The sequence below is a fragment of the Pongo pygmaeus genome, chromosome 7, assembly GCF_028885625.2.
Source record: "Pongo pygmaeus isolate AG05252 chromosome 7, NHGRI_mPonPyg2-v2.0_pri, whole genome shotgun sequence".
NCBI classification, from domain to species: Eukaryota; Metazoa; Chordata; class Mammalia; order Primates; family Hominidae; genus Pongo; species Pongo pygmaeus.
Genome location: NC_072380.2, coordinates 28,951,754 through 28,965,000, shown reverse-complemented (window position 1 = coordinate 28,965,000; position 13,247 = coordinate 28,951,754). Strand labels below are relative to the sequence as shown.

The 13,247-nt window shown below is 42.4% G+C and overlaps 1 protein-coding gene across 2 annotated transcripts in view; it reads left to right on the top strand.

The window, feature by feature from the left end:
* Positions 1-13,247, top strand: part of INTS9 (integrator complex subunit 9) — a 118,948-nt gene that overhangs the window by 43,689 nt on the left and 62,012 nt on the right. The window contains exons 6-8 of one of the 2 annotated variants that reach the window (XM_063669390.1): positions 7,098-7,237; positions 9,506-9,592; positions 11,900-12,022. In XM_063669390.1, coding sequence (XP_063525460.1) covers positions 7,098-7,237; positions 9,506-9,592; positions 11,900-12,022 — 350 coding nt within the window. The remainder of the gene's footprint in view (positions 1-7,097; positions 7,238-9,505; positions 9,593-11,899; positions 12,023-13,247) is intronic. The other variant, XM_054499491.2, reaches the window with a different exon arrangement.

The following is a 13,247-nucleotide window of genomic DNA, read 5'->3' as shown; positions in this document are numbered from 1 at the left end:
GAAGTCAAGAAATAATTTTAAGAGGCTTAGCTTCCTGTTTCCAAGTTTAAATGAATCTGTTATTCCAGGCACATTGTTACACAGCCAAAATGTGATCATTTAGCAGCTTTTTATATTGTTTGTAAATCATTTACGTCACTCTCTTCTTCCTATTTCCGGTTCTTTCTGTAATCCCCACTAATACTCCTACTAGGGCATAGTTTTGAGCAAGGTAAGGAAATAACTCAACCCTTTTAGTTTTGTGATTCTGATGCCTGTGTGCTTAGGTTAGCCTTATGTGTCCTGGTCTTGCTTTATGGTGGGTAATTGACAATTGCTATTATTTAGCCAATGCCAGTAAATTGTAAAAATTCTTGCTGACTTGAAATACCATATTGAATATTGTTTGAAATTCATAGATTCTGAACTGAGTCATAGAAAACAATCACTTACGTATTATTATCACAGTGAGACTTGTTGTTAGGGTGTGGGGCCAGTTTCATCCTTTCAAAGGAAACTAGGATCAGTTTCCATTTGTTTTCAAGGCAGCTTAATCTCAGCTGAGAGGCCTAATCCCCAGAGTAGCCTAGGTGCGGTTCTTAACAGACATATGAAATGTGGAAAGCCGGAGCTGCTCCCAGGTTCATGAGAAGCTGCCATCCTCTTTTTTCCTTATGCCCAGTGGATCGCAGTGCCTGTAGAAAATAGTTCCACAAATTCAGGACCAAAGAGAAAAAGAATTTGGAGTGCAGTTTCTCTGATTTTTGTTTTCTCTTCTTCCTTCTCTTTCCATTTCTACACTTTGTTTAATATCCTGTAGATCAACATTTTTCTCTCTTGGAAGTATGTGTATCTGTCTTTGAGGGTACCAGAGCAAACAGAAAAAGAAAAACAGACAAACGTGGTAATTGAAGGTGTCAGATAAGGGAGAAAGTTTGAGATTTAGTAGTAAGTGTAAAGCTGAAGGAATCCAAGAATCCAGAGCTCTCCCTCTCACCGTTAACCAAAGTCATTTTGTCATCCTCATTTGTCACTTAGGAATTGGTAGGGCAGTTCCCCTTCTGTTTGAAGATTCCTAATCCTAGGTGCTACATTTGTTTTCAGTTGACCACGTGTGACACTGACTACTGCAACCTTCCATTTATGGACACCACTGTAGAATTTATGAATTGCTGTTCCGATGGCTTTCTGACTTGCTCTATAGGGTACTCGGCTTTTAAATTAGACAGTTACCATTCCACAGTTCATTTTTGCCAAGCTAAAGGATTATTGATATATTTAGGGTTCTAGAGCCATATACATTTTTTCAGGCAAGATGTTAGGGCACAAATTAGTAATAGTCACTGTTTTAAAGTAGAGCCAGGCCTTGTATGGTTGGAAAAAAATGGGAGAGTAATGGAAGCAGGAGAGAGGCACTTATTATAGCCCAGTCTTCACTGACTTGTGGGTGAGCCATGCAGCCATAGTCTCAATCCTCATGAAATTTACAAACTAGTACAAATAGCTTAAATATCTTTGTATCCCAGTACAGTACGCAACCAGCAAATGAGGGTTGTTTTGATTGAATTTATGGTCTGTGGAACCCCAGGTGTTTGTATATAGCAGTTTTAAAGATAGAGTAATCTTTACTGGATTCCATTAAGTGAACATATGTAAGTAAATATGTGAGTACAGTTGACCCTTGAACAACACGAGTTTGAACTGGGGAAGTCCACTTACATGTGGAGTTTTTCATTATGACAATTTGAAAAAACTTGCAGGTGAACTGCATAGTCTAGAAATAGCAAAAAACTTAAGAAAACTTTAGGCATGTCATGAATGCATAAAATATGTATAGAAACTAGTCTATTTTCTCATTTATCACCATAAAGTATACACAAATTTATTATAAAAAGATAATTTTTTTTTTTTTGAGACAGAATCTCGCTCTGTCACCTAGGCTGGAGTACAGTGGTGCAATCTTGGCTCATTGCAACCTCAGCCTCCTGGGTTCAAGCAATTCTCCTGCCTCAGCCTCCCAAGTAGCTGGGATTACAGGTGCCCACCACTATGCCTGGCTAATTTTTGTATTTTTAGTAGAGAGGGGTTTCACCATGTTGGCCAGGCTGGTCTTAAACTCCTGACCTCAGGTGATCCACCCGCCTCGGCCCCCCAAAGTGCTGGGATTACAGGCGTGACCCACCACGCCCGGCTGATAATTTTTTTAAATTGGCTCTATTGCCCAGGCTGGAGTGCAGTGGTGCGATCTCAGCTCACTGCAACCTCCGCCTTCCTGGCTCAAGCCATCCTCCCACCTCAACCTCCCAAGTAGCTGGGACCACAGGTGCACACAACCACACCCTGCTAATTCTGTATTTTTTGTAAAGATGGGGTTTTGCCTTGTTGCCCAAGCTGGTCTTGAACTCCTGAGCTCAAGCGATCTGCGTCAGCCTCCCAAAGTGCTGGAATTACAGGTTTGAGCCACCGCACCCGGCTAAAAAAGTTAAAATTTATCAAAACTATGCACACCAACATTTACAGACCATAGGTGACAACGATTTGCACTCAAAAGAAACATAAACGAGCATTAAGATTCAGTATTTAATCATACGCATAAAACTGTAGTACAGTATATAACTTCATAGCCACCTCCTGTTGCTGTTGTGGGGAGTTCAAGTATCCGCTTAAAACACCGTGTGATGCCAGTCATCTCCATGTGAGCAGTTCCCCTCTCCTGTAAATTGCGTATTGCAGTAAAGAGTGATCTCTCGCAGTTCTCATGGATCTTGCGTCGTGTTTAATGCAGTACCGTAAACCTTGAATAACACCATGGGACCCATACGAAGTGCCACTAGTGATGCTTGAAGTGCTCCCAAGAAGCAAAGAAAAGTCATGACATTACAAGGAAAAGTTGAAGTGCCTGATATGTAGATTGAAATCTGCAGCTGATATTGCCCACCATTTCAAGACAAATGAATCCAGCATAAGGACCATTGTTTAAAAAAAAAAAAAAAAAAGGAAGAAGAAAAAAGCAAGGGAAAATACATGAAGCTGTCACTGTAGCTACACCAGCAGGCATGAAAACTTGTACTTCTTGTGAAATACATTTTTATCTCATTGAAAATGCAGCTTTATGTGGGTGCAAGTTTGCTGTAAGAAAGGCATACCTGTAGACTCTGATGTAATTCAGGAAAAAGTGAAATCATTATATGACAAAGCAAAAGGAAAGCTTAAAAAAATGTCAAGATAACAAGAAAAGCAGCTTCCTCCAGCCAAGAGACAGCAGACAAATTCCTAGATGCCATTAAGAAAATCATTGAGGAGAAAGACTATCTGCCTGAACAGGTTTTTAATGCAGATGAAAGTGTCCTATTCTGGGAGAAAATGTCACAAAAAAACATTTATTAGGAAGAGAAGTGAGTTCTAACACTTAAAGCAGGAAGGGATAGGCTAACTCTACTGTTTTGTACAAATGCACTTGGATTTTTTATCAGGACTGCCTTTATCTATAAAGTGGCCAACCCCTGATCCTTGAAGAAAAAAGATAAACACCAGTTGCCAGTCTTTGGCTTGTACAACAAGAAGGCCTGGGCGGCGAGAACCGCTTGTCAGGATTCCATTGATGCTTTGTCCCTGAAGTCAAGAAGTACCTTGCCACTAAGGGACTGCATTTTAAAGTTCTTTCAGTATTGGACAATGCCCCTGGCCACCCATAATCCCATGAGTTCGACTCCAAAGGTGTCAGAGTGGTCTAATGCCATAAACACACCATCACTAATTCAGCCTCTAGATCAGGAGGTCATAAGAACGTTTGAGCCTCATCACACACAGTACTCTATGGAAAGGACTGTCAACTCTGTGGAAGAGGACCCCAATAGAACATCATGAAAGCCTGGAAGGATTACACCATTGAACCTGCCATCATTGTTACAGAGCGAGCCATGAAGCCTGAAACAATAAATAAATTCCTGCTAGACAAAACTGTGTCCAGGTGTTGTACTTCACAGGATTTAGAACAGAACCAGTCAAGGAAATTAGGAAAGAGACTGTGGATATGACAAAAAAAAAAAAGAAAAAGTGGGAAGTGAAGCGTTTCAAGATATGGAGCTTGGAGAAATTCAGGAGCCTATTAACACACACCAGAGGAGTTAACAGAAGATGACCCGACCAAGATGAGTGCTTCTGAACCAGTGCCAGATGATGAAGAAGAAGACATGAAGCAGTGCTGGAAAACAAATTGACATTAGACAGTCTGGCAGAAGGGTTCTGATTATTCAAGACTGCTCTTGATTTCTTTCACAACTTGGATCCTTCTGTGATATGGGCACAGAAACTAAAATGGTGGAAGAAGGATTGATACCATATAGAAACATTTTTAGAGAAATGAAAACGTGAAAACATCCAACAAATTACGACGTATATCTGTAAGCACTCCGAGTGTGCCTGCTTCTCCTGCCTTGCCTTCTACCTCCTACACTTCTTCCCCTCTGCCACCCAAGACAACAAGACCAACCCCTCCTCTTCCTCCTCCTCCTCAGTCTGTTTAATGTGAAGATGAGAAAAATGAAGACCTCTATGATGATTCACTTCCACTTAATGGATAGTAAATGTATTTTACTTTTACTATCACTAAAGTACACTTACTTTTCCTTATGATTTTTTTTTGAGATGGGGTCTCACTGTACTGCCCAGCCTGAAGTATGATGGCACAACCATAATTCACTGCAGCCTCAACCTCCTGGACAGAAGTGATCTTCCTGTCTCAGCCTCCAAGTAGCTGGGACTACACATGTGCAACACCATGCCTGGCTAATTGTTGAAACATTTTTTGTAGAGACAAGGTCTCACTATGTTAACCAGGCTGGTCTCAAACTCCTGGCCTCAAGCAGTCCTCCCACCTCAGCCCCCCAAAGTGCTGGGATTACAGGCATGAGCCACCACATCTGGCTCCTCATCATTTTCTTAATAACGTTTCCTTTTCTCTAGCTTATTTTATTGTAAGAATACAGTATATAGTATATATGCAAAGTATGTGTTAAATATGTTATCAGGAAGGCTTCTAGTCAACAGTAGGCTATTAGTAGTTAAGTTCTGGGGGAGTCAAAAGTTATTTTCAACTGTACAGTGGGTCAGCACCCCTAACCCCTGTGTTGGTCAAGAATTACCTGTATATAAATGTGGTTTGGATGTTGAATTTCACAGAGGAAAAATGTTTTATGTAAGCATACACTCTTGATACATACTAACAGAATAATTTTTTATTTTTTATAATTCTAGACTCTGTGGGCTGGTTCTTAAGGAGAAATTGCAAGTTTTCTCACCCAGTTCCTGTATACATGAGGACTGGTGGTGATGATTTTTAGCTTTATTGTTGCTTCAGTGTGATTTGCATTGTTTTCTTCTGGATCTATCACTGTGCTACTCTGTCTTAATTTCCTTGTTTGTTTAAAAATGATGCTAGGGGAGGTAGTAGAGAGTAGGACCAGCAAAGAGTTACATGGTCCTTCATGAGGAGGACACTGTCTTGCAAAGGCAGTGCACAACTTGAGGTGAAGGTTGGGATAGGTTGGCTGTTCATTAGGCATGGTGTTCACACAGACAGCAGTACCCTGGCACTGAGTGGCTTATGACCTCTGCTGACATCCTGTCCTCAGGGGCCAATGCTGCCTGGCAGCTTTATTAAATTACTCGTTTTATTTGTAAAGTTACTCAGCTGTAAAATACCCATAGCCAGAATGGCACCCTCCCTCTCTTCATCTGCTTATGTCACATCATCTTTCTTATTTCTTCTTCGTGGGGGTGTATTATCTCAAGGACCCACCTCTTAACCGAGTCACTTGCTTTTCCTTAGTGCACCATATATTTCCAGGGTTAGCTCCTCCATGGTGGAGGGCCCTGTGAGTGATGGGTTGTCTCTGAACCACGGTGTCTCACTTCTCCCAGAACGTGCTGCTAATAAAGCTGCATTCCTTCAACAGAAGCACACCAAGGCTTGTTAGGTACTGGCTGCCACAGGTGGGAGGGAACAGAGGAGTCACACAGGACAAAGTGCTACTTTGAGGTGTTGTGTATAGATTGTGAACTGTCATAAGAGTTACACATACAGACCGGGCTTGGTGGCTTGGTGTAATCCCAGCACTTTGGGAGGCTGAGGCAGCCAGATCACTTGAGGCCAGGAGTTTGAGACCAGCTTGGCCAACGTGGCGAAACCCCATCTCTACAAAAATTCAAAAATTAGCCAGGCATGGTAGGGCACCCCTGTAATCCCAGCTACTCTGTCTCAAAAAGAAATAAAAAGTTAAAAATTGAGTTACACATGCAATACTTTGGGAGTTCTGAGGAAGATGTGGTTTCTTTCATCTGAGCAAATCAGGAAGACCTAGTGGAAGAAGAGAATTGCGTCTTGACAGATTGGAAGGACTTAAATATGTGGAAAAATTTTAGGAGTTTTCCTAAAATTTACCCAAACTTGGATAGCCTTTTCCCTCACATGCTAACCTGTCTTTTCTTCCTTTTTACATGACCTTAGTGATGGACTTAAAAGGGCAGATCTGGGGTTAAGATTAGGATGGAAGGTGAAAGGATTATTTCCTTTCATGACTGCCACTACGCTTTTTGGGGGGGCTCTATAACCAGCACTAAACCAACAAAAGTTATCTCAAAAGAAAAAACAAAACAAGTTGTCTCTCCATCTGGCTTTTGAAGAGCTGGTTTCTGTGTGCTGCATCCCCGCTGCCCATTAATCTGTAGCAATGGGATGTTATGTTCTAGTGTGTGCTTGCCACCTATATGCTGCTCTCTCTGCTTGCAGTTACCTGGTTTCACTTGCCTGGCAGCAGCTGCCGAAGGGTCCTGCTGTCATTTAACCTCATAAGTCTAATTCAGAAGAATTCTGTTCTAGTAAAATCAGAGTGCTGCCTCTGGGCTGGCTGTGTTCTCGCTGCTGGCCATCCTGTCCTGCTACTTAATGTCAGTGTAGAAAACCTCTTCAAATGAGAGAATGGCAGTGTTGCAGGAAAGCCATCGTTATTCTGCAATACAAAAACTACTTCTCTGCATTCTGACAACATCGTTTTTTAGTCACATCATATTGATAGATCCCTGAACAGATATATATCATTCCCTCCCTTTCTTTTCAGACGGAGCTAATAGATCTGTCTACAGTAGATGTGATTCTCATCTCTAACTATCACTGTATGATGGCGCTGCCATACATCACCGAGCACACCGGCTTCACAGGCACAGTGTATGCCACAGAACCCACTGTCCAGATCGGCAGGTAAGAGGGTTGATTCTGATCCTGCTAGGATGTCGCTGCGGAGCTCCTCCCTCAGTGATGACGCTATCACAGTATTATACCAGGGCTGGTGGTTAGTTCCTTCTGAACAACTAACCCAAAGAACAGGCAGGAGTAAGCGACTCTCTAGATGAGGAATGTTCATTGGAAATGCCTAAGGATTGATAGTGCAAGTAGCCTTGTTGGTCTTTTTTCTTATAAATTAATTGGAAGGAGTTCATGGAGACAGCTCCTCTGTACAGAGGCTAGTAATTAGGGGAGGTAATGTTTAGAACGATGCCACAAAGATGCAAGGCAGAGAGCTTCAGAGGGAAAGAGTGTAGCATCTTTAAGAAGAAGAAATTTTATTGCTTTGCTTTCAAAACTCCCCCTTTTTGTGGTTTGTTGTAGACTATAAATGGAGACAGCTTGTAGAAAATACAGGATAGATAAGTAAATAGATGGTTAAGTTGTCTCTGCTGTTGACAGAGTGAAACTGAGCAGTCTAGGAGTAAAACTGCAGTTTTCCTTTGACTCTAAGAAGCCTCTGCCATCCCTTTCTCTGCTTCTACTAAGCCTTTGTGACACAGGTGGTTACCACAAGTAACAATGGTATCATTTAGTGAGAAATTAGGTAAAGAAAATTACTCCAGAAAAAAAAATTTGTCAGTTTATTTTCATTTTTTTTGAAATAAATTAATAAGTACGGTATAAGTTGAAACTGTCAGGTTCCAAAATGTGAGACTTGAGAATTGCTGTAGACTCCTAGGTTGGATTCTAGAGTCTTGCAGATGAAATAATGTGTTTTCTTGTTTTTATGTCAAACCATATTACCTGCACTGTGTATGTAACCATTAGGGAGCTGAGGAAGGGCTCTCATAGGAAAGTAAAACACTCGAAGTGATGCATTGGTTTCAATTGAGAGGATAAGCTAAAAAACTAGCCTGTAATCTGGAAAAGTTAAAGCAGTGAGGATCAGCACACCAAACTGTTCCTATGAAAGCTACATCCAGGACACCAGTGAGCCTGAATCACAGGTCTTGAGATGTTGAAACTAGCACTCTTCCTTCAAGATGGAAGGAGGAGATGGTATTAGGCCAAAATAAATAAATGAGAATAAAATGAAGTTCTTTAGCTTTCAAATGCTAATACATTAATGGCTTACCATTATGTATATGTTAACTTTGAGGGGATTTAAGTCAATATGGATCACCAATATTAGATTAGGAATGGAGATTCAAGGTGTTAAATCCATTTCTAGCTTTGTGGTCATCCTCTGGCCATCAAGAATTCCCGCAGTTCTCTGTCCTGTGAATCCCCAAAGCCTGTGTACCTTGATCTAACTGATAGCACAGGATTTCTTAGATTCCTCATCCCTGGTTCTGTGGTACTCCAGCTCATCTCAGAGAGAGCTAGCCTTCTGCATTTAGCAGCCTACTCCATTTGTCCTTGGAGTATTCTTCCACATGGAATTTTGCTAATTCCTAAAACATATCAAGAAAACTTATTTTATCCATTTAAAATGTTCATTTAGGCTGGCCACGGTGGCTCATGCCTGTAATCCCCCAGCACTTTGGGAGGCCGAGGTGGGTGGATCACCTGAGGTCAGGAGTTCAAGACCAGCCTGGCCAACATAGTGAAACCCCGTCTCTACTAAAAATACAAAAAATTATCTGGGCATAGTGGTGTGTGCCTGTAATCCCAGCTACTCGAGTGGCTGAGGCAGGAGAATCCCTTGAACCCAGGAGGCGGAGGTTGCAGTGAGCTGAGATTGTGCCATTGCACTCTAACCTGGGCAACAAGAACGAAACTCTGTCTCAAAAAAAAAAAAAAAAAAGTTCATTTAATATTGTCATTTAAAAAAACAGTCCTGCCCACACCCTGCTGTGTCACCAAAATTAGATACCTGACAGTCATTTAACTTCTCCCTATATATTTTCAGTAACATAAAGGTACAGATCTTAGAGTGAGAGTTAAAACAGGCTTGTGTATTTCTATGATTAGAGACAAGAAACAGGCCAGCCTTGTTTTAAAGGTGAATTAAATTGTTTAAGTTCAGAATTTTTAGCATGGAAATGCAATAAGAAAGTGAGGATTTTGTTTAACTTTATATCAAATGGTGATCAAGTTTATGTGCAGCAGAGAGGAAGATGGATGATGAGATGGTGTAGGGGGAGGTTGGCAAGTCATTTCTCCTGGCCAACTGTTAGAGTATGGGGTGTTTCTCTAATTTTTTAATGGGTGTTCCTCACTTTTTTTGTTTAAACTCAGGCTTCTCATGGAAGAGCTGGTGAATTTCATTGAAAGAGTGCCAAAGGCTCAGTCTGCCTCCTTGTGGAAGAATAAGGACATTCAGAGGTGAGAAACAGACCACTCTCTTACCCAGAGACTATAGAGCCAGGTGCTTTACAAAGCAGTCTCATTTGATTTCTTCCTCTATGCTTAAACAATGATTTGGTTATATTAAAGATTCTCTTTTTCCTAATACACGAAAGGGTTATATTTGATTCAACCAACATTTTTTGAGAGGCAACTATGTGCAAGGTGCTATGCTGGGTACTGGAGTTTTTAGGAACAACTGGCTCTTGAGGTGGTCAAAGTTTAATGGAAAATCAGATAACTCAACAGGTCAGTTAGCAGTTTGCATGGCATGTCTTAGAAGAGATGTTTGCCAGCTAGGCACAGTGACTCACGCCTGTAATCCCAGCACTTTGGGAGGCCGAGATGGGCAGATCACCTGAGTTTGGGAGTTTGAGACCAGCCTGACCAACATGGAGAAACCCCGTCTCTACGAAAAATACAAAAAAATTAGCTGGGTGGTAGCACATGCCTGTAATCACAGCTACTCGGGAGGCTGAGGCAGGAGAATTGCTTGAACCCGGGAAGCAGAGGTTTCAGTGAGCTGAGATTGCACCATTGTACTCCAGCCTGGGCAACAAGGGTGAAACTCTGTCTCAAAAAAAAAAAAAGAGATGTTTGCCCCCAGTGCTGTAGGCACTCAGAAACTGAAGAACCCTGCTTAGGAAGGCTGAGAAGGACATTCCTTAGGAGATGACAGTTAAGATGGGTCTTGGAAGAAGAAATGGACTTGTTCCTATAGCAGAGGTTGAGAAGAGAAATCCAGGCATGGTGTCATGGGACATAGTATATTCAGGGAACAGTGAGATGTTCAGTGTGGATTAGGGTGAGTAGAGAGGTGAGAGGTGCAAGTAAAGGGGTGAGTTGGAGGAAGAGAATAAAGATTATCATATGTGAAGTTTGAGTTTTATATTGTTGAGAGTGTGAAGTCGGCCAGTGGAGGTTTATAAGGAGACAAATGACCACATTTGTTTTGGGGAAAGTAACTCTGGAAGCAGTGTAAAGGATGGACAGGAATGCAGAGACAGGCAGGAGGACCAGCAGTGTGACTGCTGAAACCCAGGGGAGATGACAAAGCCCTGAGCTAAGGCGGTATCCGTGAGCATGAAGCTGAAGTCTAACTTCAAAGGAATTTCCGAGATAGAATTGAAAAGAACTGGTAAGTGTTGTAAAAGAGGCTGTAAGTAATTAAGAAGGTAAGACGAGAGCTGAGTGGAAGCCAAGGGACAAGGAAGTTTCAGAAAATACAGGTTGTTGTTGGTCTCAGATGCTGCAGAAATATCAAGTAAAATGGAGATGAGGCCCTTGGCTATCGGAATGGGGAAGTCCTTAACAATCCCAGAGAGGTGAGTTGCCGTAGAGTGCTAGGTCCAGAAACCAGGCTGTAAGAGATGAAGTAAGGAGAAATATGGTAGAAGCAAGCAGCTTGATTTCACTTCCATGTTCTCTTATTTAAATTGGCAACAGAGTACCCTGTGGATGTTAACACACTGGGCTTTCTCTAACCTTAGCAATTCTGCCTTTACCTCCAGGCCCCACAACAGCCACACTTTCTGATGGTGGCATCAAGTCTGGAGTAAAAACCAGTCTTTTGATTTCTTTTTTTTCTTTTTTCTTTTTTTTTTTTTTTTTTGAGACGGAGTCTCACTCTGTCACCCAGGCTGGAGTGCAGTGGTGTGATCCTGGCTCACTGCAATCTCCACCTCCAGGGTTCAAGCGATTCTCCTGCCTCAGGCTCCTGAGTAGCTGGGACTACAGGTGTGTGCCACCACACCCAGCTAATTTTCGTATTTTTAGTAGAGGTGGGGGTTTCACCATGTTGGCCAGGATGGTCTTGATCTCTTGACCTTGCAATCCACCCGCCTTGGCCTCCCAAAGTGCTGGGATTACACGTGTGAGCCACTGCACCCGGCATAATCTTATAATTTCTTAGGCAGTTTATGTTCCATATGCTCCTACCCAAGTCCACTTTTTTCCAGTTGGCGCTGGTTTCTCTTTGCCTCTAGAACAGCGATTTATAGTCATCTGCTCATTTCAACATTAGAATGTCTTAGTTTTTGCAGATCTTCTTTCGATTAGAGTATAAATATGTAGCTAGAGGAATCCACTTTTTCTATAGTGACTATTTCGGAGCTTGAGCATGAGTCTCCTCCGTGCAATCCTTTGTACACATGTTATTTATTTTACTTATGTAACACTTGTTGTGTGCCAGGCACTCTTCTAAATGTGTTATTTTATTTATTCCTTTAATGAATAGGTAGGTAGGTAGTGGTGTTACTACTTTTTTTTTTTTTTTTTTTTTTTGAGATGGAGTTTCACTCTGTCTCCCAGGCTGGAGTGCAGTGGTGCAATTTCGGCTCACTCTAACCCCTGCCTCCCAAGATTCAGGCGATTCTTCTGCCTCAGGCTCCCAAGTAGCTGGGACTACAGGTAAGCGCCACCATGCCTAGCTAATTTTTGTATTTTTAGTAGAGATCGGGTTTCACCATATTGGCCAGACTGGTCTTGAACTCCTGACCTCGTGATCTGCCCACCTCAGCCTCCCAAAGTGTTGGGATTACAGGGGTGAGCCACCACGCCCAGGCAGTGTTATTACTTTTTTACAGGAGAGAAAACTAACACAGAGAGATTAAGTAACTTGCCCAAGGTCACACAGCTAGTGAGTGGCAGGATCTGGATTCAAACCCAGACAGCCAGCTAGCCTGGCTGCAGGGTCCATGCTCCTAACTCATCTGCTGGGCCACCTCTCGTGCACACACACATGCCTCTTATGTGCGTGTGAGCCGCTTCTCGTGTCGGGACGAGGAATTAGGCTTATCTGTGCATATTTTCTCTGTGTTTTAAGGATCTTTTGAATGTCTGTTTCCTTGTTTGGGGATGTATGGTGTGGGCATGTCTTCACATTAGAAAACATTTTCTGGACATGTGCATTTATAAGTCTTCGGTGTGTATGTGAATGGCCTCCTTGATCTGACTGCCCTGGTGCAGTACCACATTCTTGTTCCCAGCTCCCTTTTCTCTTGCCCTCGGTTCTGATACCTCCCTTCTTTTCTTTTCTCTCCTGTGTGCCCACTGGACTGGACAGGACCCCGGTTCCGTACATCTCCCTCTTAGAAACCTCAGGACTTTGTTTTCTCTCCCCTGGAACATGTGTGCTCTGGCTTCCCTTCTTCCTCTTAAATGTAAACCCTTTATAGTGTTTTGCCACAAATAATTTTGGCACACCACAAATAGTGTTCTAAAGTCAGTATTTCTTGGCCAGGTGCAGTGGCTCAGGCCTGTAATCCCATCACTTTGGGAGGCTGATGTGGGCAGATCACTTGAGGTCAGGAGTTCAAGACCAGCCTGGTCAATATGGTGAAATCCCCCATCTCTACCAAAAATACAAAAAAAATTAGCCAGGCGTGGTGGCGGGCACCTGTAATTCCAGCCACTCAGAAGGCTGAGGCAGGAGAATCGCTTGAACCTGGGAGGCAGAGGTTGCAGTGAGCTAAGATCACACCACTGCACTCCAGCCTGGGGGACAGAGCGAGACTCTGTCTAAAAAAAAAGGCAATATTTCCTGACTCCCAAATCTTGGGCCAAGTCTTAGGAAGCCCCAAATCCTTATTTCACCTTTTCTCTTGTGACCTTGGGCAAAATCTTCAGCATTTTG